Below are 27,219 nucleotides of genomic sequence, written 5' to 3'. Positions count from 1 at the left end.
ATGACACTACTCTATCCAGGCAAAACAGAAAATCCAGATGAGTGAGTGCACCAGTCATTTTGATAGTGCAATTGAAAGTGCAATAAAAGGAAAAGACCAATGGAAATTGGGATAAAATAAAATACAGGTTTACTACAGGCAGATAATATTCATATAGTGCAATATTTCAGCCTAAGATACTGAATGCCTGAGACAAAGGGGACTCTGCAGACCAAATCTGGGCTGTTCTAAAGCATTCAGCATGGTGCCACAGGGGGTGCCAAGGTGCAAGATCTATGACCTACACCATGACCAAAGTGAAGAGGACATCATCCACTTGCAAAAGATGAACAGCTGAAAGGATATCAGCTCCTCCAGGACTCACAGAAGCATTTATCTTAAGATATGTGAATTCATATTAATGCACAAAAGAAGGTGGCTTTTAAATGTCACTAAAATATACAATATGGAAGATATCAGTATTGGAAGACTGGAATAAGATAAATCAGAAATAGATCAAGACCTTGAAAACTGGGCTAATAGAAATGAAGTAAAACATAACACTGAGTAAGATGACACATTGATAAATGTGAGTAAGGGAACAACCAGCTGGATATGGCAAAGGATGGGAAACAGGCAAGTTTGATCACAACATGGCTGTAACACACCAGTGCAACAGTCTAGGAAAGAACAGGACTGAAACAAGCAGCAAGGGGTATTCAGGTCACTGTATACAGTATGGTAAAAATACACCTGAAACCCAGCACACAATTCCTGTATTCTGCATATCTACAAGAGTATATCTAAAAGAGTCTTTGTTTGAGATGGCAAGGAAGATGCTTCAGCAGCTTCTTGAAGACAGAAATCTTGTAAGGACCCAAATTTCATGCCCCAGCAATCTGAGTAATGAACAACTGCTCCCTTTTGCCAGCTGGAACAAAATGATTTGATGACTCAGAATCCTTTCCCATCTTATGCAGACTTCCTATGGCTAAACCAGATAAAAGTCATCTTCACTCATCACCCCCCCTCCTCAAGTTTCACTACCCATAAAAACAAGGATTTCAATAAAACAATGTTTCAGACTGAGGGAAAAGCAGTCACAGCTGATGACTTCATGGATATTCTGTATTTCCATATTTGCTCTATATCCCCATAGCCATTCATAGGCAAGGGAGTTCTGAAACTGGCACATACTCTGAATTGTCAAAAATCTGACTTACCATCCCTTGATGAGCTAAAACATTCTGTACAGTCAGAAACAGAAAAATCACCAGATCCAGTCTGAATCACTCATGTACACTGAAAATTACCAGACCATTCATATATTTTGAACAGGTGGCACAAGTACAAAGGAAAAGAAAAATAACACGCCAACTATTTTAAACAATTTTTAATATACTGCTGGTGATTGCCCTACTAAGTCCAACTGATTCATGTGTAGAACAGGAAGAACCTTTTGCAGTCTATTAACTTCTCCATATGGTGAGCTTAGCAGTTTGCCTTACACAGCTTGCTCCTCAAAACTCTAAAAATGGCATTGTTTTCCCACCCCAATGACATGACAGAAGAACTCCGTTGAGCCAAATGGCAACAAATATAAAAAGAAGTACAGACAGGAAGCCAGCATTCTGACCTAACACCTCAGTATAGGATGGCAATCCAAGAGCTCCCAAGTCAAGGCTAAAAGAAGCAGAGTCTTTTTGGAAAAGCCAAATGGACATGACTGAGGCAGCTAAAGAGTGGCACAGCTGTTTAAAAACAAAAACAAGCAAAAGAGTTGCATCTATCAGTTCCTTCAGAGGTTCAGATTTTAACTGCACTTGGAAATAATGGAGCTAGTAACCAAAACTTGATTTAAGATTAATAATGTAGAAGTTTCATTACTTGAAGCTGTAATACAGCTACAGCTGTAGTACAGGAAAGTATAAGACACTGGGTAGCTTTATTTTCTACTCAAATAGAGGAAAGAAATTTTTGTAACCACACCATTCAAACATTCATTTTTAAGGCTCTGGTGCTTGTTTTACACAAAGGGAATTTCTAACAAATTAATGGGCTTCTACAAAAATGAGCTTTCTTATAGGTTAGCACTGCTATTGCTAAAGTGAATCACCCCCTTGTTATGCTGATTTTATTCTGCATTTTCTTGGTAACAAGAAAATAAAAAAATAACAGCTTTTGTACTTTTGAGACTTGCTTATCACAGCATTGTGCTTCTTACTAATGAGGATTGGAAGAAACTTTGCCGTGTTACTTATATCAAATACAGGAGCATTATGATTAAAAAAAACAAAGTTATACCACTAATATTTAAACTGTGTTTAATTAAACCCAAAGTGGATGATAACACTATTGTATGAATGGTATCTTGTTTGTAAAATCACCATACACACATGGTTGCTCAGGAATTCCTAGAGACAAATCCATATGAAAGATTCCCATACCATCACCCAAGAGTTCAAGCACCCCAGCTACAAACTAATTGGAACACATTCTCCTGCAAAGATTTGGCTGTGAGTATTTTAAAGCATCTGATTGGCATTTTGGAACTTCAGCTCATTTAAATTTCAAATATGTTTAAGCTTTATTCCTGCAACAAAAGCACACAGGAAAAAAGTAATCTTTGGAAATCTAGGCTCTATTTCTTTGCATCATCAGCATACTACAAAACACTGAGAATAGGTGAAGGTAGCATTACCTTCATGTTTTTCTAGTGCTTGTACAACATTAGGCAGTTGATTGATGGCCTGGTACATTCTGTAACAGTCTTGTAAGTTTGCTGCTTGTCTCTGAAATTTCTTTGCCAGCCGGTTGAGGTCTGGAAAGCGACGTAACAGATCTTCCTGAAGGCACTGGCGTAGCTCTGGATCCATCACAAAAGATTCAACCAAATTCAACCTACATAAGGAATTCACAACCATGATTAGCATGACATGATCTATGATTCTTTTACAGAATTATCTGACAGTTTCTATCTGCACCTTCTCTATGGCTGTATCCACTGGCTAACTCCACTAGTAAAAAAGTCCAGATGAAAACAGGAGAACACATGAGCTGAGAAAGCAAGGAGATTTAACCTATGTCAAGCTTCTATAGTTTTGAAGAGTCAGGGTATCTAATGAACAGCATTGGAGTGCAATTGTTCCAAGCACAAATACCAATAGGTAAAGCTCACTCGGAATTGTCTTTGAGATTAATCCTTTCCCTACACTATCAAAAAAGCCTTCCAGAAGTCTATGGAAGAAAAGGTATTAAGCAAGAAACAAAACCCCACTGTTGGCAGAGTTTATCTCCCTGTGGTCAAGGCCAACATGGACACCTCAGCAGTGCAATCCTGGACCTCAGGATGGGAACCCTACTTTGGGAGAGACAAGAGACAGTGACAGCTCAAGTCACAGTAATCAACATTTCCTGCTCTTCCCTTATCCAACCACCTAATCTATTTATTGTAGGAGGTTATTGGGTTAGCCAGCCATAATCTGCCCTTTTAAATCCAGGACAACTACCTTCAAACCACTGTTTGCCTCATGGCAGGCATTGGGGGACTGCACTCTTATCAAGGAGTATACTGTCAGCCTTGTCACCACTGACTGCCAGCTTGCCTCCCCTTGCTCTTTCTCCCTGACATTTTGGTTTGGTATTTTGTTGGGGTTTTTTTTTCTGTTTGGCTTTTTTTTTTTTTCTTTAATTTTAGGTATAGGGATTTTAAAATAGTGAAATAAATATTCTTTAAGTGCAAGCATAAATCTCAATAAGAAGTGACAGAGCATTAAATTGTATTTCTCCATGTGTGAGCCAATTTCATACATTTGCATCAGTTTTTGCATCAGTTAATATTGCCATCTCTACACATTTTGCACTTGCAGTTAAAAAAAGAAATTGGGTATCGTTAATTTAGGAACACCAGGAAGGTCACTGTTCTTTGATCACACTTTCAGAACACCAAGGAAGAGCTCTGCCTCCTTCAGAGACCTCCACATATTACAAACTGTGCTGATTTCTGGTTAATCATATCTATCAATATCTTTGCTTCAGCAGAGAAGTTAATTTTATCTGGAGACATGTAAGCAAAGAAAGGACAGCTTTCACCATATTATTCCTGCTGGTTTGCTTATTGGCAGAAAAATGCATTTGTTTCAATTACAGTAACATCTGCCATTTGCAAACTGCATTGGAAATGACAATTTTTTGTCATTCTGACAGCAGTGATCTCTACATTACACACTGCAGTGCTCTGCAGAGTGCCAGACACTGGCAAGAGTACACAGGGGTTAACACAGTCCACTGCAGCAGGGAATTAGCTAAGACAGCCAGGAAACAAAGGCTTTGGCTAATGCCAAACACAAGAGATAGAGAGCCCAGGACAGGTAGTGGTATATTTCTGCATAAAAAAAATTCCAAAGGAATGTCCTTCTGTTTCAAAAAGTTTTCTACCCCCATACTCCAGTGAATCTTCTGCATTATACCAAAAATAAATCATGAGAGAAGGATCCTACCTCTACATTTATCCATTCAACTACAGCCTTAATACATTAATTTGGAGACTGACATTATTGACACCTAAGGGTGCTTCATTTCCAAAAGAAACATTAGTTTCAGCTTGCACTGAGAGCTTGTCAGAAGTAGACAGGTATGTACTGAAGATACCTACTGCAAGAACACAGAACAAGACTTGTATAAGAAACATCACAGAAACCAAACAGTTTTCCATTCTGATCTCTTTTGGTGTTTCTGAGCACGATTTCTAACTTTCAGACTTCTGTCAAATGGTTTGGAGAAATAACAAGAACTCCATGATCTTGTCACAGCAGACACATTGCCATGTTTATTACAAATCCCTTCAATTTACCAAGCAGATCTCACTTAGGACTCACATCACAAACTGTTCTCTCAGAAGTGCCAGCAGCAATTGCTGACCAAACACAGCTTTTAAAGACCAGATATTGTTTAAATATTAAAGGAAAAAAGCAATTAAAACTCAACCAAATTAAAGAAACCTGATAAAACTTCTTAACAGCCTAAATATGAGCCCACTAACCAGATGTCCCCCTTCCCCCTCAATGGATTAGAGAAGGGACCAACTTGCCAACACAAACCTCCCCACAGGAACCAAGCAGTTTTTAGTCCTGTAACATGGAAACAATTCCTTTGGCAAAAACAAAACAGGATTTATTGTAAACTTCTCCATTTAGCATACCCATGTATTCCTACTGTTACCTTCCTTGTTCTTTAGCAGTTTTAGTCTTGGCAAACACACAGAGGTTGTACTATCCTGATGTTGTGTCCTCTCACTTCCCAGGTATTATGCAAGATTTGTAAACTTATTTATTATTTCTCCATTATCAAAATACCACCACACCATCAACCCATAAAGAAGAACTAGTTGGAAATACCTTCAAGTTTTATTATGAGGAAAATTGTACTAACTTCTTAATAAAACCACCTGACTTCACTTTAAAGAAATCCCAATATTTCTTAATTTAAAAAAGGCAGAAAGTAAGACACATTTGGAATGTTTGTCCATTATCAAAGTGAATTTTAATCCTAAAAAAATACTAATCCTGTCTGCAGAGGGAAACAAGAGTTTTCTGGGTTTATCCAACATGCTTAAACTACTGACTACTCCATGATTTCAATTTTCAAATGACAAGTATAAAAACTCCTTTTTATTCATTGTTTTGATGACCAATTTCACACACACAAGAATGTACAAAATTCAAGTTCACCACCAACATCAGATCCTATCTTGCCCTCTCATGGCTTATGTTTAAAGTCAGAGAACTTAGATTCTCTTCCAAGCACAGCTTAAAAAATCAGTAATCCTAGCATATGGATATATGCACAGAATCACTTCTGAAAACTTACTAAATTTTGCACAGCTGCTGTAAGTCATTCAAGAACATCTCAAGCACGGCTTCTGTAGTCTTCAGCTTATCTTTACCAGGATCTAGATTATTCAGGATCAAGATTATTTTTTGTCCCTGCTTGTGCCTTTTGCACAAACAGCCCTTCACTTTCATCCCACGACTCCCTCAGCTCATTCTACAGCTGCTTGAATAAGACCTGTCAAAGCAGTTTCAAAAGTTCTCATTTATTTTTTTCCCCTCCTCTTTGGTCCACAGTGACAAGTTCAAAGAGTTCTCAGACCAGCACGAACAATTTTTCTCTGCCAAAACCATGATAATTAGACTAAAGTTTCATGACCTTCCTGGTATTGTTCTATCTTCCCCCCCTACATTTGCCAACCACAAAGATACATCTGACAGGTTTGTGTTCACCCCACATTTTGCATAACAATTTCCTGTTGGTAAGAATACATACAAGCCTGCTGAATAAAAAGGTAGTGTGCAACCATAAGCCATGAATAATGCTCACAAGTAATAATGAAATCAAATGACAGGTTGTTTTTAATATAATGTTCAGTTGAGGGGGAAAAAAAGGAAATACAAAAAGAAACAAATTTTTAAAATCCAAGAAAGTGTAATTAAACAACAGTTGACAACACTGGATAACTCGTTTCTGCCACACAGCCAAAAGGAAAGGAAAAGAGGGCAAAACTTTCCACCACAGATCTAAGGCAGCACAGTCAAGATAGCAGAAACAATTATAAGTAGCAAAACCACACTAGAACATAAAGGAAATCTCTGTTTCAAGACAGTTATTTAAACTTGTAAATAAAACCACAAAAACAGCAAACAAGACTGCAGCTAATGTAACTGAAAATCAACACAAGTGCTGTTCTTGCATTGGGAAAGAGTAACCACCTTTTATTCCTGCTGTGCATAACCATGGCTGCTCACCAGCTTTGAATTCTGTGCACTGACAAGAATCATTAGGCTTAGCATGCTCTGAGGGACAGAGAGGAAAAAACCCACTCACCTCCACACTTCTGCTGGATACTCCACAATCCAACTCAAAACATTCCATCTTTTCCCCAGTTTTACTGGGAAAAGAGAGGAATCTCTTCAACCAGCTACTCACAAAAGGCCAATGTACCACACACACACAGAAAAAGACAACAAAAATCTGCTTTCCATTTAATATATGTCTCACACTTTCCCAAGCCTCAACACACTGCTTCCATTCCACTGATTTCTGCACCACATTTGACATCAGAAGAAATTCCTTCTTCCCTTGCTACACCTATGCAGCATTTTTTATCACCATTTCAAGGTGCCTCAACACAGAGGGTGTCAAGAGGGTTTAATTATATTTCTACCCTTTTACAACTAAATACCAAAGTTTAAGTTAATACAAAAGCATTAACTATGCCAGAATTGTATCCAGATTTTATGAAAAAAGAAAATAATAGAGGATTTATAATGCCTGAGCAGGATTTGCCAGTACCACTAAAAAACCCAAAAAAAAATTAACAAAAAACCAAAAAAACCTAAAAAACAAAAAAACAACAACAAAAAAACAGCAACAGCATAACAAAAAAAAAAAAACACAAAACGAAAAAGCACTAAAAAACAAGTGTGCAATAAGATTAGTTATAAAACACCTGAAGTTTTTCTCTCTCCTCCACTAACATCCTACAAAACCCTGGATAGCTCTGCACTTCTCTGTGCATATAGGAAAGGAAACACTTTCCTCAAGCACCTGTGCTCAGAAAAAGGACTCTGAGGTTTATTTTTATAATTTCATTAAACTGGGATCCATATGTAATCACTAATACATACTTAATAATGAGTAATACATATTTAGGTGTTACTTTAGGGTAGTAATTTAAATCTCAATTACTTATAGGTGTTTTCAGAAAAACCTGTACCAACTAAAAATTCCACTTAACCCATGGAAAAAGTGTCAACACTCAAATTATGAATACACTCTCTTACAGGAGAAGCTGACTTGCTTTTAAGAAGACTTTAAAGTTTGCAACTCCCATGACTATCTAACAGCTGAATCTTCTGCAGAACATACATTTGTATTCTCTGCCTGCTTAAAGGATTTCTCTGACTTCAGATTGATATCAACTTTCCTGTCCAACTGTTCTACTTGATTATGCAGAATTTTAATCAAGAAATACCACGTACAAAAGCAGCATATTAAGGACTGCTTTAAATATACTGAGACTTTCATCTCACCACAAGTTTCAGAATATGCACAGTTTATCAGTTTAACATGTTTCCATGCTCTCTTTATACAAAGGAAAGTGAAAAAACACTTCACATACCATTATTTTGTTTCCCTCAGGTTTCTTGCAAACTCAGATCTCTTCTTAATCCAGTGTAGCCAAAGCAAATCCTCCCTGGACATACTTAACCTAGACACATAAAATGATACCCACCACCTTACCTGTCCTAATTGGACTGTCTTTTTCACACAAGGCACACAGTATTTTAACACCCTGGAGGAAGCCCAGACTACAGCAAGTTGCTGTAGCTGATAAATACTGTCTTCTTTTTTTTTTTTTTTTTTTCCAACCAGAAATATACAAGGCACTGTCCTAAACCCCCTTGATGAACTTCTCCCAGTGACCAAGTCGATTCCCAGACAAACATCTGTCTCCCAAAAATCAGCCATAATCTAGTTTGCTACCTCAGGTATGCAGTAGAGACTTAAATTTACAAAGCTCTTTTTATACCAAAGAACTTCAGTGCTTTACAGCCTCTGAAGTATTAAGGCAGTCACCTAAGATTGGCACATGGGAGCCTAAACACAAAAATCTGAACCCTAATACTGAGAATTACTTTAATAATTCAGCACACAGCAGCATAAGAACCACACTGACCATCCCAGGTCATTTTGCCTCAGACAACCAGAGCTGTTGCATGCATTTATATAGATAACATCCACAATTTCTCAGACAAGCCCAAAGAAATAACAATGTAAAATAGCTAGGCAACCCACGCATGCTTCAGGAAGTGCATAGCTACACACAAAAGACTTTTTTAAATGAAAGTAGAGCAGTCTTTACAAACAATTAGAAAGAAATCTAACACAAACCCTGAGGAATAAAGAATCAGCAACCTCAGAGAGACTAATGCCATCAGAAGTGATTTTATTTTAGCCATACATCACAGGCTTAAGATGACTGATCTCAATCCCCACTCAGCTCATAGTGGAGCCTTTGCACAGCCAGAAGTTGCTCTGGTTTCTGGCAGTGAGTCTCCAGCTGATGGCAACATTTACCCAAGCCACAGGAGTAGCCTTGGAAAGGGCTCACCACAGGCACCAGTTCTTCCACTACTTTGAAGACACTAGATTTGAATTCTAGTTTTTGATTCACCAAGAACTCAGATTGCCGCTTTCTGGATGAGCTGCACACACACCTCTCCAGCACTTCTTACATAGGAGACAGAATATCCCAAGCAAGGGGTCAAAATCTTACACTTGTTTTAATGAAATTGTACCAATTTGGCCATACAATATCATTCAGGGTCTAAAAATCTTGTGTCTGAGTATCACAAGCTGTTCACCTGAGCAAGCTCTCCTCTAGCTGCCTGCACCTTCAAAGGGATCCCCCTCCACTCAAAATGTCTCAAGATCTCTTTCCTATCTGCCCTTGCCCAAACACTGCAACCTTGTCATTGTTTCCTCCTGCCAGGTGAGCACAAAGTTGTTGTTTCCTCAGTCAATGTGCTACAAATGTTTCTGGATTATCGAATGACTTCACAGCTTCCCAGTCTGAAAACTGACATGATCTAAGCACTCCCAAAAAGCTAAACTAAAAGATAGTTGCTCACAAATGAAAACTTTGAAGACAACAGTGAAGTACAACAGTGAATATTCTTCCTCAATTCAGAATTTGAAGTTCATTGCTTGTTTTATGTCAGGCGTGTGAAATTACAGGCTTTTAACAAATGAGAAGATACTGTAAAATACAAGAGATGAACAGAAACAGTAACCAGAACAAAGAGCCCCAGAGGGATGCAATTCACAGTTCACCTGTAATGTCTGTGCTCTTACAAAGACAATGCTGTCACCCCAGGAAGATTACAGCATTCCCTACCTCACCCTGGGGTGGCCCTGCCAGCTGTGTCCTGATGTGGGTCTACACTGGCCAGGAAATTATATCCTCAAGCCCCAGCCCCACTTCCAAGCTGGCAGAAAGCAGCACAGCCACCACAAGAAGAGTGAAGCAGGGCTGCCACCCACTGCTCTTCTGCCTGCCATACCCTCTCCCTCAAGATTTAAATGAGCTAAACCAAGGGACCTGCAGGCACATATCTGAAACTCTCAGAATGTATTTAGCACTAACAACTGGCTTTCAGTCCATTGTAGCTGTGCATAACTTCAGAACCCACTGCTATTGTCTTTTGATCTTAAATGGAACTTGAAGAGACTTTGAACATCCTATTTTTCACAACCCTGCTGAAGCATAATCCCTTGTAATACAGAGTCCCACATTTGAAGAGCAGCTTTAGACCCTATCAAACTGCACACACTTTGCAGAGCTCTGGGTACAGTGTGCTACTGAGCAGCTGGACAGATCAGGCTTCCTGCTGTTAAACCTGTAATATTAAGCAATGTAAGAGAAAGCCACATTTAAACATCAGTCTCATGCCTTTTCTAGTTTTCCTAATTAGTCCCTAAACCATCCTACCATCATAACAAAAATGGATATTTCTAACTTCAGGACATTAACAGATAAATCTTGTAATTCAAATAAATGCAGTCTTCCAAATAAACAGAGTTCACGCTCCTCTATATCAGTTATACTTATGTAACACAAAATTAATATGAATCAGGGAAGCAACAGACTCTACCACCCTCCATTAATTTCTGAATATACTATTTGAGTACTATGTCAAAGGCTAGAAAGCAAATTAAAGCCCTGGGATTCTATCAGGGGTACCTGGCAGAAAGTAAGCATTTTTAATAAAAATCAAGCAAAGATTTGAAAGCCATAAGTATTGACTATGAGGCAAGCTAATAAGACCAGAACAAAAACCAAAACAGGATTATCAGGAAAAGCAGTTAAAATAACATTAGGGTTTTTTCCTCCCAAGATACTGATATAAGTCTGATGTTACCAATAATTCATTATTTTTGCACAAGTGTTTATGAACTTTCTGACCTCAACAGATCAATCTTCAGCAGAAAAATAAAATATTTGGTCTTAATTGCACCAAGTGGTACTTTGCTGACAAGAATTAAGACTTTGCTCCTGAAGCAGACTGCTGCAACAGCAATATTTTTAGACCCTGAGGGAAGGGAGTGCCTGGCATCATGCTGAAGAACATGCAAATAAAGCAGCACCACATCAGCAGAGCTGTGCTTGGCCTCCTCTAGCCAGAGCCAAGTAAGAACAAAGTACTTTTCAATTATTACCAAGAACTGCCACTCAAACTAGTTTTATGTAACAGCACTATGTAGGTTTCATTCCCCTCTCCTCCTCTGTCACAGCTAAGGAATAACAAAATTATTACCCTTAATGAATTAAACAGCTCCACGGAAGAGAAAGTGGCATAAAAAAGGGGAAATTCTCACCTTATAGTATCACTACTTCACAGAACTATAAACAGTGTTCCCAACTTTTCAACCTGTAAGGTTGAATTCTGAATATTCAACACAACAAATCCCTTCCCACCTCAAACCCCATCACAATCTTGCTGGATTAAGAAGTCTCTTAACCTCAAGGAACTGAACAGACAAAAGTGATATGAGGATAACTCATAAAACAAGAAGTATCTCCCAAAATCTTTGTCAGAGACATATTTTTTGTCTTCCCAATGTTTATTTCTATGCATATAGTCTTTTTCATAAAATTTTCATCATCTGTTTTCTGTAGGTGCTAAAAATACTCAAATAGCATAATCACAGTGAATTTGTCAGGAAAGTACCAGGTTTATTGAGCAATGGTAGTGCACATTTCCATTTCAGAGATTCACTATTCCAATCCAAGGATAGGCAGATATCCATTCTATCCTCCTGTAGCAAGTTTGGCAATTTAACTCACAACATAAATACATTGGCATAATCTCTAAAACAGTCAAAGTACCAACAGAAAGCAAATTCAAGTCAGATAATTAAACCTGAGCAAATCTTGGCTTCTGGTATTTGCTGACCTGCACTTAGGATGTTCATAATAGCAGCTCATGGACCAGCTGCAGAGGAGCAAAATGATTAATTTTTGATGACAACTTTCCTCACTTTTTCATGAGCTAATGTTCATCACATGAACAAGCCAAATCAACCTGATTTTTGGCTGTAGGACACCCCCCCACCCCCAAATTAAAAAAAAAAAAAGGAACTAGGAGATATGCAGTGCCCCTTTTGGCAACTGCTGAGTTTTTCCAGATTATCTGCTATCCAACACGACACTCTTGATTGTTTAAGCATGATAAACACCCCATCAACAATCAACAGATGAATGAGTCAGCTCAGGAACACTAGTGCCAATTTCAAGGGAACAGGTGGTGGTGCACTGTCAGGGAAGCATGAATGACCCTTCTGATTTAAAGTGGCTGCAGACAGTGAGAGCCATCCATGAAACAGCTCAGGCCACAGGCTGTTGCATGGTGCACAAGAGCCAAAAACAAAGGAAAAACTTTCACTAAACTAAATCCTGAAGACCAAAGAAACCCTACATACAGAACAGATAGTGTGAGCAAGGGCCAAGGACATGAAGACAAAACAATCCTAAGTTCAATAAATTCAAGAACAACACAGTATTTAAGGCTTTGAGACAAAACAACTGCCCATCTTTTAAGAATTCCTAATAAACCTCCATTTCTTATATGGTAACAAAGAACAATGAAGAGGATGGATCAAGAATTCACCAAATACTACTCAGTCATAGGCCCTTCATTAACCACACTCAGTGAAACTGCTCCACCCAAAACCTTCCAGAGAAACCCAAGATGGAAAGCAGCAGAGGCTGTTTCCCAAATTAATGCCTTAAACCATGGAGGTTTTCTGCCTGTCTTGCTTTTTTTAATTAAATATGGCATTTTGGGATCCAGCGACAAAACTATTACTGCATGGTCTTCAAAGACTAGAGTCAGCTAAGGAAAGGTCTTTTCATTATTATTTTTTTGTGCTTTATTCCCTACAAGTTTCCATACATCATTAAAATTAAGAGGTTACATTTATTACACTATTCCATCAACATTAATACCCTCTTAAAATTGCTAACCTGTGCATTTCTTTAATCTTGTGCAAACTAAGAGCACACTGAACAAGTTCTATTTCTTAGCCATTGAAAAACTAATATTTCTTCATTTGCATCCATTCTGTATGGAAGAAACTCAAAACAGTATGTCAACAAAACATAAAAGACTCCTACAATCCTCATACATGGTAAATGAAATTAAATTACAAGGCAAGACAAAATTTTCTTGCCAAGAGCTTCCATTGCAGTGCCCTAACATGCCACCTTTCTAATGTTTTTGGACATTAATTAAACAAAGCAGAAACAATAACGTGGTGACTGTTCTTTCACAGAGAATACACCATATTCCTGTATCCTGCATTCAAAACAGTGACTACCAAGGACACTGTTACAAACCCGAGTCCTGAATACTTAAAAATAGATTCTAAGCAAAATTTAACTATGGTAGTAAGTGCCTCCACCTCATTTTGGCAAGATGAGAGCCAAAGAACAGTATGGCAGCTACAGATTCACATTTCCCCTAAATAAAGAGCAGCTTCATCATGTCTTACATGTCTGAAAACCAATCTGACATTTCAATCAAATCTTAGTTTAATTTTCATTTCTGTTGAGCCTCAAAATTCAGACACAAAAGAAATGACTGAAAGCTTAATCCTTCTATTTATTTTGCACCAAGTGAGGACTTGTCAGGAAGAAGTGGGTGAGCTGGAAGTATCAACTAGGAGATACTATGACTACCTGCTCCAGTGCTGCACCACTCAATGCCACCTATAATTTAGAGATTTGCAACACTGGTTGCTGATCCCTGACCCAGAAGACAAACAATCTGGATAACACACAGAATACAAACCAACATTGTCTTTCCCACAGCTGAACATGTCATGAAAGGAGTCTTTTTTCCAGCTCCTCAAACAAGAAAACTAAAAATAAATCTCTTGCAACACAACAGTCTAAACCTTTGAATAGGCTGCGAGTGCCTGGGATTTTGATGGCAATCCCTTCCTAGAGAAGTGGCCTGTGTGACATGTGCTTGACTAGTGGAGCTCCTGTTAAACATCTCTAGACAGCACTCAATGTCAACTTCAGTTTTACAAGGTAATCCAAATGAAAATAGAGGTAAATTAGCAGTTTGGAAAGCAGTAAACATAGGCAAAGAGGCTTCAAGCTCCAAACATTTCTCTAGGGAACTTAGTGATGGTACCTTTGATGTTTTTCTAACGTTTCTAGAGGCTTACTGGAAGCCCACACCATTTTCATGTCACTGGAATGACAGCTTCTTTCATGGGAAATATTTATTGCATCATTATCTCCATGACAATAAGAAATCAGTTTCTGTCTTCAAATCTGTTCAATCTGTATTCCAGAAGCTTCCCTAGAGGCATTAGGAGCACTCCCAGTGCCTAAAATGCATTTTAAAGAGGTCACTTAGACAAATGTCCAAGCTGGTCACATCTTCCCCTCCCTTAATGAGGGCACAGGCCACCACACATTCCCAATCCAGCTGCCTGGAATCAGTCTGTGGCTGTGGAGAGGTCCTGACCTGTACCCAGAAAAGCACAGAAAGCCTGCAGAGCTGCTAACCAGAATGACAAAAGCAACAAAACCTATCTGCAATGCTTTGCAGGGACAGCTGCAGGTTAGAAAACAACACAGAAGAGTGAAAACTTACTGCAGAACAATTCACATTGGAACTGCAGGCCCCTGGTTACAGCCCTTATTCAAAACTTCAAACACTGAGCAAGAACAGAGAACCCTCCACCTTTCCAAGCACTCACTCCAGAGTTTGACCATCCTCATGCCTCAACCAAGGTGCCCCAAGAGAGCCAGGGCCTTTGGTTATGTTTCTTCCTCTTGTCTCAAGGCAACAAGTTAGGGTTGGGTTTCCTACTTCAATTATCATTATGCATGAAAATGTTCTACAGACTTGGAAGTTTTACCCTTCAAGCCATTTATACACCTTGAGCTTCCCAAATCTATTACTTCCTGACTCTGCCAGACCCAGGATTTGTTTCTGCAATGTGGTCTCCATGCACCATGATATTTAGAAACACAGGAGGAAAGCCCAAAATAGGCTTGGATCAGAGCAAGTGATGTTTGAGTACAGACTTTAACTCCTCTGAGACCCCTGCATCTCTTCCACCATGGGACACAGGCACATAAGAGGATCACCACAGTATACATAAAGGACTAAAAAGGTGAGCTGGAATCTTTTATTTATGGTGTGTATAAATGTCAGATAGTTTATCCCAAAAAATTTAAATATATTCAGTATGAACTCTCTAATCAGGACACAACAGAATAACCACTATTTTATACTCTGCCACATTTCTCAGACTTTCCAACACCTGAAGAATAAACATGACATACTGAAGCTAACTGGTGTACTGCAGTCAATTTGGTTATGCAATTAATATTTGTATTTGCACACGCTGGCAGCTCTGCCAAATATGCTTCAAATATGCTGACTATGAGACAAGGAGCAAGAATCTAACATGCTTGCTTTCTGAACATACCACACAGGAGAAACAGGGCTGTACTGTGTATATTTATGACTGATAATTACTTTTTTAATCAAGGAAAACCAGCCAGATACTGGTAGAACCCCAAGTCTTACAAGATAGGCAGCTATCAGGAGCCTCTGTTTTCTCATGAGGAGCTGCTCCTGTCAATAAACAGAATTTTATCTGAAGCATGTGCATCATGTGCTTTAATTTGTGCTGGTACTGCATCAATAGTTAATATGGACTGCTGATGCAGCTCTGTATTCCATTTATCCATACTGGTTATTAACATGCTGCAGATTATGAACTACTGAAAGAAGTGGATTCCTTTATCTCCAAAAGATGACTTGCACCACCTGCAGGTCTTAGCAGAGGGTTACAGTGACCCAACGTGAAGAAAAAAAACGAAAGGTAAAAGGCACCAATTTTATGCTACTGGGACAACAGATAAGTCAAATACCTCCTGCATAAGCAGAACAAGAGGCTTCCTTCAAAACAGCCACTGAACATCAGCCCAGCTTGGGCAGTTCTGCTTGGCTTGAGGGGTTTTGCACTGATTAGTGTTAAATGGGGTCCTTCAGCATGGCACACTTGAAGCTCAGAAACAATCAGCAGCTCCCCTTGAAGAAAAAGGGGACATCAAGGAACAACAATCCAGGAATTTCCTTCTAAAGTCACCTTACGTTCTAAACTGTGGTTTGCAAGCCTTAAAACAGCCACCATATACTGTAAAATCTTCAGAAAACAACTTGGTGACTGCACATCCTTCAAAAGATATTTGAATCTGTCAGTACATCTCACCAGCCCCACTAACAGTTTCTCTTATCATATTTGTTCCATGGGATTAAAAAAGGAACAGTCCTACACCCTTTGAAAAGCATGAAGTTTGGGAGGATGAAGCTTACAAGTAAATTACATTGCTTTTATCTCAGTGAATTGAATTAATCCAAGTAGCACTTGAAAGTGAGATGCATTCAGACAGAATGCAGCAGAATAAAGTGAAAAGGTCTCTATGGTACTTCAGTGCCCATTAGGAGAGGTTAAAGCAAAGTACTTCTAAAAAACTGCAGCTCCAATGACCCTGCAGCTAGGCAAGAAACAGGAAGTTATCAGTGGCCTTCTTTCAAATTGGTAACACTTGGATATACTGACCTTTATAAGCTTCACTAAGAGCTTAACTCCATTTAATTACTCCCTTCCTCCTTTAAATATACCTTTTCCTACATACAGCCAACATTAGCCACACAGAATCACAACACAAAACACAGAGGTGATAGTAACTCTGCAAAACAGGTCAAGTTACATTTTCTGCCTACAGCTCAACCCCAGTTTTGTAAAGAAAACACTGTCTCTTCCAAACTTGGAAGATTTCTGTACAGTAATAAGCAAACGTGTCAACATAAGTTAGAATTTTTAATGTTCACTTTGGCATAAAAGAATTACAAGATGGGAGCTCTAACTTTCAAGATGTTAAAATCATAAAATCAATCATAAAATAAAATTTGGCTCAAATCTTAGGATCCAAAACTGACAGATACAGATGTTCTTGGGTACTTAGTCAGGAACTAACAAGGAAAGCCTTTGTAACACATGCAAGAGTAAGATACAGTGTTCAATAAACCTGGGAACAAACTTTTTCAGCATCACATTAACATTTCTAAGTGGGCTCTGATCAAGTTACTACACACTATTCTGCAAATGATTAGGAAAAGTAGAAATATTTGTTGAAGAGAAGCAGACTAATTCAGTGTCCAGAATCTAGAAAGAAAACTATCATCCTGGTTTTGGCTGGGATAGAGTTTGTTTTTTCTCAGTAGCTAGCACAGTGCTGTGTTTTGGATTTTGTCTGTCCTCCCCATTCCACTAGGGAGGTGAGCAGGCTTAGCTGCCAGCTGGACTTAAACCACAACTACTCTGCATAACTTATTTAAATATCAGCATGTCCAAGCCAAGACTTCTTTTTTTGGTAGGCAGTAGGGATCTGTGCCCAACAGCATATACAGACACACCTGCAATGTCTTACCTGAAATATGGGCCTCAGAGAATCTATCCAAGTTAAATTCAATTCTCCAGCCTCTTTTGCTTTGTCAAGATGCACTTTAATATACATTTTGCAATGCATTAATCTCCTGATTGCTACAGTTGCATGAAACTTTGTTTTAGACCATAAGAATACAGCTATATTTAGGAGTGGTTAAAAAATGTGTAACTTGTATTTACATGATGAACATACTCAAGACAAACAAACACAGTAGGAACACAGCCTTGGCAGTTTTCCCTTCTGAAGGACTGAGAATTATCTGTACGTTCTCAGCACAGATTTGCCAGATTCTCTAAGGCTTCTTATCAATTGATACTGTTATCTACTGGAAGGGCAGCCACACAGTGACAGAGGGCAGGATCAAAGGGCAAGAAAGAAAAGCTCCCACAATATCTAGGCATGATTAGAATGACCTACTGCAGCCAAAAGTAGCTTTCTTCTGGGAACAGGAAGACTTCACAACTGCTTAACTGTTTGGGTGTTTTGTAGACTTTTTTTTTTTAAACTGGTAAACATCAAAATATTATATAGACTGAGCATTTGCATGTGAACAACAGTCAGTAAGTGGCTGTTGCACCACCTTAGCCTGTAGCACAGCATCATTCAGATCATCTAAACATACTGTACCTCTTCTTTAAAATGTGTAATTGTAAAAGGCATTTAATTTAACAGTAATCTGTCAATTTGCATCTCAAGGAAAAATATATTCTGTTGTAACTGCATTGCACTTCAGGGTAGCACACAAAAGACTCCAACCACTACTATTTCTTGGTTGTAGCATTCTGTGCTTACAAAGAAAGGGGCTTATATAAAACAGTTGCTAACATGTTTAAGTCTACTAAACACATAATATCATTACCTTTCCTCAATTCTGGTCTTGTCCATAAGTGGTTGTTTGATCCACTGATTTACTAGTCTTTGTCCTTGAGGGGTTCTGCATTTATTCAGTAAACCAGCTAGAGACTGTGCAGTATTTGCATTTTCCACAGAACTCTGGAAATAATGGTAAAAAAAAATAGATAAAGGAAGAAAAAAGAAGAAAACTTAGTGAAGTTTACTTATACCCACTGAATGACACGCAGCTATTTAGGAACAGAACATGGCTTTTCCTATTAAATATGGCACCCACCAAAAATGATAAAGTGTAGCATTAAAATACACTCTGGTCCCTAGAATATGGCAAGGAAGAAATAGATTTTGGAACCAAGCCTACAAAACAACAAAGTTAAAAGTGTACTTAGTCATGGGGCAGTTTGCACTTTGAGTAGCAAAAGTGGAAATACATGTACATATTTGCTAGTTTGCTCTTAAGGTCAAAAAATAGGGGTCCTGTCCTTAATAAAAAAGCATGAAGAAACAAGACCTGAGTCCAAGTGGTTTAGTTTGAAAATTTAGGGGCTTTCTGGGGAAGAAACAACACAACAGAATCAGGCAATGGAGAAGAACAGTTACTTGAATTCTCTCAAGCTTCCCCAGATCATCTCTACAGTGGTATAAACACCTCTAAACTCAGCTCTGTTCAAATTACAGTTCATTACCTATAATTCAGGTTTAATATTAGCTGAATCCAGACAGTCTTTTGGGCATTTTTGTTGTGGTTTGTACATTTCATACAAACAACTACGAAACAAAATTTTTGGTTAACATTGAACAAACAAGCTTGTTTCAGCTCTTGACTTTGAAATTAAAATCTCAACCCTCTCTACATAAAAAAAGTTGCAATTAAAACAGCATGCAAGCCTTCAACTAGCAGCAGGTCTGGATGCTCCTGTATGCAGAACTAGAATCACAACAACAGGAAATTAATGCTGTGAGAAGGAATACTGACACATTCAGCCCCTGGAGTATCCAATACCTAAACAGTATGGGCCTATTTTCAGTGTTCTGGACAGTATTGCATACTAAAATCTTCTGAATGTAAGAAGATGTCACAGAATACATCCATGTATTATACACAACTTACCTACTTCAGGACATCCAATGTTTAAGGTATACATTCCATATAATCAACTGCAGCTGCTGCACCATAAGAACATTACCTATACACTTCACAGAGCAACTTAAATTACAAAATAGTTTGACTTTCCTTTACTGCCATCCAAAAACCTCTACAAACACATCCTACCATGCAGGCAGCTCCTGCTACATGGAAAATGCTTTGCTCCAAGGCTCACAACAGCCCCTGAAGACAGACACAGGAGGGTATTTCCTATCCCAAAACACGAAATACCTGCAAGGACTTGTAAAGGAAGGTAGCTAAAACAGAACTTCCTAGAACACCCTCCATAAAGTTTGAGAAGAAATGTCATTTTTTCTTCATTCCCTAGAGGCGCACAAGCAGCAGGAAATAAAAAAAAAAAAAAAAATTTTAAAAATTCAGAACATCTCTCTCCAGGGCTAACCAGCTCAGATGCTGAATGTATGCTCTGTTTTACTGCAGAAATTCCTCCAAAATAAACAGGGCAATAATCTGTGATTTCTTCCTATAAATCTGAAATGCAAGCAGATTAGATCCTAGCAAAGATCATTAAGCAGGGTTCACTAATGTGAAAATAGAGGAGAACAGCTGATATGACACATCACTTTGAGTCCACATTTTCCTCTAACTACAGAAATGGACAAAGCAGAAAAACAGGCTTGGCAGGAGATATGAAGGGGCCTGCCAATCTGTCTGGATTTGTAGAAAATGTGTGTAAAAAAGGTAAAAACTGACATCAAAACATGACAGTTAACATGACATGGCACATTCAGAATGTGCCCAATACCATCCTGTTCACTGCCAGCCCTCCCTTCCTGACACCACTAGCATTGCTCCTGCAATGTGCAACATGTTCCACTAACACCATCTAACTCAGGTTTGTATTCTTTTCTCAATATGGCACTACTGTGGTCACTTCCTACCTCCTTGATGGTCTTCTCTCCCCTTCTACATTTAAAATAAACCAACAAGAAACAAAAATTAAGAAGCTGGTATGAGTATCTAAATGTTTAAAACACACATTGCAGGGGAGTAGCTGAGAATCAAGCTAAAATGTAGAAGTTGCCATTAATCAGGATCTGAGGAATTGCAATCAGGCAGTCAGGTTCCTTGTCAAACAGTTAAGTAATTAAGTATATTGTAAACCAGTTACTAACTCAAGTATGTATTTCTTACCTGAAAAAGGTTGAGAGCTTGAACAGCTGCATTGTCTAGAACCATATATTGACTAAGATCAAAAGTAGCCAGTTCAAATTGTCCAAAATTAGACTCGTCTGACAGCAGCTCCAAAAACTTGATAACGGCCGACAAAGACGAAACAGCAACCTGAAGTGTTTTTTTTTTAAAACAACACATCACATTCTAGTTAGAAACATTCCTGAATCCAAGAGAGTTTGATAAATGCTCCTAGAACATTAGAGGGGAAGGCTTTGAGCCATGTCAATTCTGGCTATGAGAGATTCATCCTGTTTGACAAGACTGCATTTCCATAGGGGCGTTCTGCCACACTGCAGCGTCTTTCTAGGCAGGTGCAAGAACAACACACGAGCCATCTGCATAATCTGATAAACAAAATGTGAAGCTGCACACCTTGCCAGCTTTCCAAAACTGTTATCAGGATGTTTCCAGCTCAAGAAGACAAACAAGTTATACTGCAGATAAATGAGATATGCTGGATCATCTCAGGACATGGTTTCAGGGTTAGTTTTCAGCCAGAACAAGCATCTGATCTGACTCACTGCATGGCATTGCTAGGTGCCAGCACAAAAGAGAGGCAGCAGCATGACTGACTTGTTCAGCTGCAACACACTTCAAACAACTCTCATCTGTTATGAAATGACACATTAAGGGAGGATAATTCTGAACCTTACACCTGCAGTGAGCACCAGCAGTGAAGGGCATTTTAAAACTTGTTTATCTCAACAAATTGCCTCTTGTTTGCAGCTAACAACAAACATGCAGGCACTAAATCATATACTCAAGCTGTAAGACAACCCAAAAATATTATCATAAACATTACTCTGTTTTCAAACACCAATTTTCCTGTCATGCAAAATAACCAGGGTACTGTATTTCAGTCCTTAGGCTAGACAGATTATGAACAAGAGGCATCTCTTCTGCAGACTCCTTGCTTACCCGAGCTTCTGCTTCAAAGAGATAACTGAATGGATTTCTCCATTTCTTTCAGGACCCCTGGTATCCAGCTCTGACACAGACCTAAGCTGAGCAGAACTGCTGAACACCTCAGCAAGAATGTAGAGATCAGCTCACATCAGGAGCACACACCACTCCACTTTTTGGAAGGAGAGGCACACTGAACATTGCTCACCTGCTTTTCCATCTCTGGCAGTGCTGCACTATTCAGCTGCTCTTCTTTTTTTGATTTCAACAAGCGATTGAGATCCTGAACAATATCTTTTGTTGTGAAATCTGCCTTCTTCCTGTCTGTAATCAGGATTCCTCCCCTCTGAATGACCTGTTGTTTATAAACACACAGAGTTAGCAACTAATTTCAATATTTAAGGGACAGATGTTGACCACACAGAAGCAAACCCTGAAGGAATATTTATTTACTGCCAGGGTGCAGAGAGAAGAATGACAGACAAGATTTTAGAACTTTAAAGGTGATTAAAGGGCAAGTAAATCAATAAATAAAACATTTAGTATGTATAAATCAAAACTTTGAATTAAGGAATTAGTCCTTGTTTTTTTTCACAAATCAGAGCCTGGCTGAAAAACCAGAATTGAGCTTTTAGAGGTTTAGTCTGTCAGCCACAGTGCTTCACTTACTTGTCTCAGTTTTCCCATCTCTCCTGCAGTGTCTCCTCCTGGCAGCACACACTCCTTTGGGCCCAGTTGAACCAGTAGAGCTTCAAGGTTTGAGAACTGATCATTATCTGGGAACTCACAAACACTCAATTTTCTCAGTGTAGTGTCAACATAGCCCACTCCTACCACTCTCTGTCCATCAGCAGCAGACAGCTTAATCCCCACAACCCCAATGGCTGTGGACATATCATTGTTGGCAAAGAGAACCTCCTCAAACTGGGCAAGATTTCCTGGAGAACCCTATTTAGAAAAAGAAAAATACTTCTTTTAAAAGGAGTGCACACACACACTTTATTTCTTTCTAAAAAAAAATTTGATAAAACTAAGTACTGAATAGTCTATTCATATAAAATACACCATTTAAATTTTACATATCACCTACACAGAGGAAAGCACTTCAGGTTTCCTTTATTTCCCAACCTTTGGCAAACACACAGAGCAAGCTCTTTCAGCCTTAGAGCACTAGAAAACACAATTATATGTATAACAGCTATATAACAATAAGGTGTGATTTTTTCATCATCACTCCTTTAAAAATCTCAGAACTCCAAGCAGGAAAAAGCCATGGGGTTTTTCCTTTCATTTCACAACTATAAAGAAAGGACTAAAATTGTACCTTGTAAGCCAAATACCAGTCATTTTCTTTGACAGATTTGCTCCCTGCTTTGTTCTTGTAAACTTCAACTCTGTAATGACGAACCAGAAGCAGGTCCCTCACAAAAGATTCAAAGTTCATTTTGCTAAGCACAACACTCTCAAGCTTTGGGGTTCCTACCAAAAAAAAATAGAAAAAAAAAAAAAAGATTAGTAGACATTTGTTAGTAGATATCTGAATTTGTTCATAAAGCTTATTTTCTGTAATCAAAATCCCCAAGAACAGCCTTCAGAAGACACTGTCTTAATGCCAAAGAAGCAAACATGTAGAATCCATGAAACAACACAAATCCACAATATTCAACTGGCTAATACTAATGAAGAAAGTATAAATTAAATTTAAAATAAAATAAAATAAAATGTAAAATCCCTAACTTCACTTAATCAGTATGTTAATATATACAAAGAGATATGCTCGTCTCACCATACCCCTCTCACAATATTCTTGACTTGGTTTGTTAAATAATATTTCACATATTTTGATCTAAAGAACATTAGAGGTCTGCTACAGGTTCTCCTTCTGGACAACATCTTTTCTCTCCTGACTAAGCACCCTATTCACACTCACACAACACGTGTGCCAAGACATTTCCCTCTTATCATAATTTATCCAGTAAAAACAACATATCATTAAAAAAATAAGTTTACATCAAAACCTAAAGCACTTAATTGACAAATTTCTTGCTTCTGCTCCTGTATGTGCAAGCAGATGATGCAGCTGAACAAATTTAATTCCAAGCAGCTGCCCAGAGGAACAACACCACTTGCACCTCCCCACCTCCAGCAGCAGCCTACACACAGAACAAGGAGATTCCACTACTGAGCAAATAGGGATTTCAGGCAAATACATTAGGCTTTCTGCCAGGTTGGGAAGTGGAACTAAGTCAGACTGGTGTCAGACACACTGGAGTTAGATGACACACCAAAGTAAGCACAAGCAACAGGGAATATCATATCCCCCTTTTAGCAGCATACCTTAATCTCATTTGAGGCTCTTCCTCCTTTTACATGAAAGATGTTAAACAGCAAACTTCCACTCCCATAGGAATTTCCAGGTTTATTTTATATAGGATTCTTTAATTTTCTTTCCTCAAACACCTAGCAAGACTTTTTTTTTTTAAGAGGTAAAAAACCCCTCATTCTACATAATTATATTCATTTTTCCAGTGCATAACTGTCCCAACAAAACACAATTTTTCTTATTTTTTCAGCTGAGACAATACAATACACTAGGAGGTTGTGGGGAACAGCTGAAGTTCACGTGTGCTTTGAAATCATCCTGAAAGCAACAAGTGCAGTTTCACGCTTTTAGTTGCATATGGTAGATAAGGCTTTAGAGGGGTTAAAATTGGAATTACGTGATTATACCTGCAAAACAACTTCTAAATTGAATACAACAATAATACTGATGCACGTTTCCAGTCAGGAAGACACATCCAGCTTTAGGGGGAGCTGGGATTTTTTGTGTTTTTCTTTACATACGAGCTCATTGCTCACAATAGAAAGTGAAAAAAAGCATGTGAGAACATCATGCTCTTTTTAATTCTGATAATCACAGAAAAAAAAATCATGAAGAGAGATTTATCTTACAAAATCTGAGCCAATAACTCAACAACGCTGTGTTCCTCGAGAATAAGGTTAATTCTAAAGTTTGTACCTTCCGACAAGATATTTTATCTCGATGCTCTTACACCCGATATCCGCAAGCTGCGCTGCCTTATACCAAGTGATAAACGAAAAGCAGCGTAAGAAAATCTTATGAAACACACAGAAACAAAAAGAAAGTAAAGAAAGTGAAGAACTTAATTCAGCAATTCGCGGTCTCAACGAAGCGGGGCGGGCACAGGAACACGGACAGCACTGGGCATCCCCCTTCCCGCCGCTCCGGCGCTGATGGAGGCGGGAATGGAGCAGCACCGCCCCGACCGGCCCCAGCCTGAGCCCGGCCACCCGCCAAATGCCACCCGCCAAATGTCACCCGCGAAAATGCCACCCGCGGGCCTCGGGGCTACCAGGGCCTGCCGGGAGCCACCTGGGGTTTTTCCAGGGACAGCTGCCCACCGCCACCTCCTTCCCCCGCCAGGCCCCCCGCCCGCCGCGTCCCTCAGCGCCGCTCCCGGGCTCCCGCACCCACCCGGTGCCCCCGCCAGCTGCCGGATGACGGCGCGGGTGCGGAACAGCTCGCGGGCGGCCAGCCGCGCGTCCGCGCCGTGCGCCGTGTAGTAGTCGCCGCGCTCGAAGAAGCGCACGGTGGTGTCGGGCTTGTCGGGCAGCGAGAGCACGGCGCGCACGAAGCCCGCCTCGGCGCCCGCGCCCTCGGGCCACACGGCCTCCCGCGGCGGCTCCACCGCCATCTTGCGCCGCCGCCGCCGCAGCCTCCCGCCGAGCACGCCGCGCGCGCGCCGGCGCGCCAACAGCGGCGCCCAATCGCTGCGCGGTCCGCGCTTTGCGTCACGCCTCGCCCCGCCCCGCCCGCCTCGCGGGAGCGCGCAGGCGCCGCCGCCGCCGCCGCCATGGCAACGGCGGTGCCGCCCGGGCCGCGCTGCGCGCTGCCTCCTGCTTTGGGTGGGAAACACCGCGGGGATCAGCCAGTCCGACCTGCGGCCACACCATGGCACTGAGTGCCGCGTGGAGCCTTGCTAAAACACCGCCAGGGACGGTGACTGCGCCAGCTCCTGGGCAGAATTCCTCGCAAGGCCCGGGCAGCCGCACAGGGATGAGCCAGCCCAGGGTAGAAAGGCCCGGGCCTGGCCTGTGGCACTCAGAGCTGTCCCCAGCCCTGGCTGCAAGGTGGAACTCATGCCCAGAATGCTTCAGGTTTTTGATTTTTCGTGCTCTTTTCCTTGCACTCTCCAAATTGTGATAATTGATAAAAGATTCGTGTTAATCATAGAAGTATTGGGGTTTGTATAAACCAGAATACTTAGGTCTGAAATGAAGCATGACACTAAAGAAAAGAAAATATATGATTAAACCATTTTGTTTAAATTCGCCTGTTATGAATATTATGTTTTCTAAATAAGTTGTATCTACTGACAGCTTGCAAAGCAAGGCTCTCACACAGCCCAACAGATTCTGCAAAATCAGGTTCCCTGCCTTTGTGTAATCAATTGCAGCCTATCCCTAAGACCAGACTGCCTGACTTCTGCCATTTCCTTATCTACCCAGACCAGATGGGTATCTGTGGGACTTGACAAATTGTCTGGAGACTCACCAGCAATCCCACCGACCACCACTGCTTACCTGGCAAAATTATGACAACAAAAAATAACAATTACTGATGACTACAAGGAAACCATGCTATAAAAGGGAGCTGCAAACCAAAGTTCAGTGGGGCATGGAGTGGCCTGTGCCCTCTCTGCCTCCCCAGTGCTGCTGGCTCTGCCTATATAAAATAAAGCAATTTAAATTTTGCTGAATATCGAGACTTTTGTTTCTCATTTATAACATAAGCATTTTTCTTTTTTTGTTTTGTTTACCTGTTTTATTTTGCACTGTAAAGGCTCGAAGGCATAGAAACAGGTGGCGATCTTTCTTTTGGTGATTATTATCTTAAGAATAATGAGAAATGCCATGTTTCATCAGCTAAGACAAGTCTTCTTGGAAACTTCTCTTACCTTGCACTGCTTTTCATCTTTCCAGTTGGAAACCATTGTATTCCAATTCCCAAATTCTTGAATCCCAATCCAGCTGCCTGCACACTATCACCTATAGACAAAACACATCTTCTATTTTACATGCCTCAGTATTTCTTGCATCAATGTTATGTTCTGGTTTGTGTACCTTGTACAGAACATCTCCATATTTGCCCACCATTGCTTTCTCTCTTGTTTCTCCTCTGTATTAGTCAGCTTCTCAAAACTCATCTATCTTTCCTTCCTTCCTCCTATCTGCTTCCAGCTAAGGAATGTTTTTGGGACCTCTGTTCCTAGATTTTCTCACCTGGCTTCTCTCTTCTTTTCAATTAGTAAATCAATGTGTTAATCTTTAATATTTCTTGGTGTCAAGGTGCTTTTCCAAAAGGCCCTTACATACCCACTTAAGACCTATTTCAGGTTTTCTCACTGAACTGACTTTTTACTGGGCCACCCTGATCTGAAGATGTTGCCATGTGCATGTTCTACCCCAGGGAATGCTTTGGTGTCTCCACCTCTGCCCCATTCCTGCCTTTTGG

General features: G+C 39.8%; 2 protein-coding genes across 2 annotated transcripts in view; both read right to left on the bottom strand.

The window, feature by feature from the left end:
- The window catches only part of MSH2 (mutS homolog 2), a 42,585-nt gene extending 17,107 nt beyond the window's left edge, over positions 1-25,478 (bottom strand). The window contains exons 1-7 of the mRNA XM_079333499.1: positions 25,180-25,478; positions 23,008-23,162; positions 22,353-22,631; positions 21,892-22,038; positions 20,739-20,888; positions 18,444-18,577; positions 2,681-2,880 (exon numbers count right to left, since the gene is read on the bottom strand). Coding sequence (XP_079189625.1) covers positions 2,681-2,880; positions 18,444-18,577; positions 20,739-20,888; positions 21,892-22,038; positions 22,353-22,631; positions 23,008-23,162; positions 25,180-25,399 — 1,285 coding nt within the window. The 5' untranslated portion in view covers positions 25,400-25,478. The remainder of the gene's footprint in view (positions 1-2,680; positions 2,881-18,443; positions 18,578-20,738; positions 20,889-21,891; positions 22,039-22,352; positions 22,632-23,007; positions 23,163-25,179) is intronic.
- TRMT61B (tRNA methyltransferase 61B) overlaps positions 1-27,219 on the bottom strand; it is a 253,837-nt gene that overhangs the window by 192,824 nt on the left and 33,794 nt on the right. The window lies entirely within an intron of this gene.

Source organism: Erithacus rubecula (genome assembly GCF_903797595.1).
Source record: "Erithacus rubecula genome assembly, chromosome: 2".
NCBI lineage: Eukaryota > Metazoa > Chordata > Aves > Passeriformes > Muscicapidae > Erithacus > Erithacus rubecula.
This window is presented reverse-complemented; position numbering and strand designations above follow the sequence as displayed.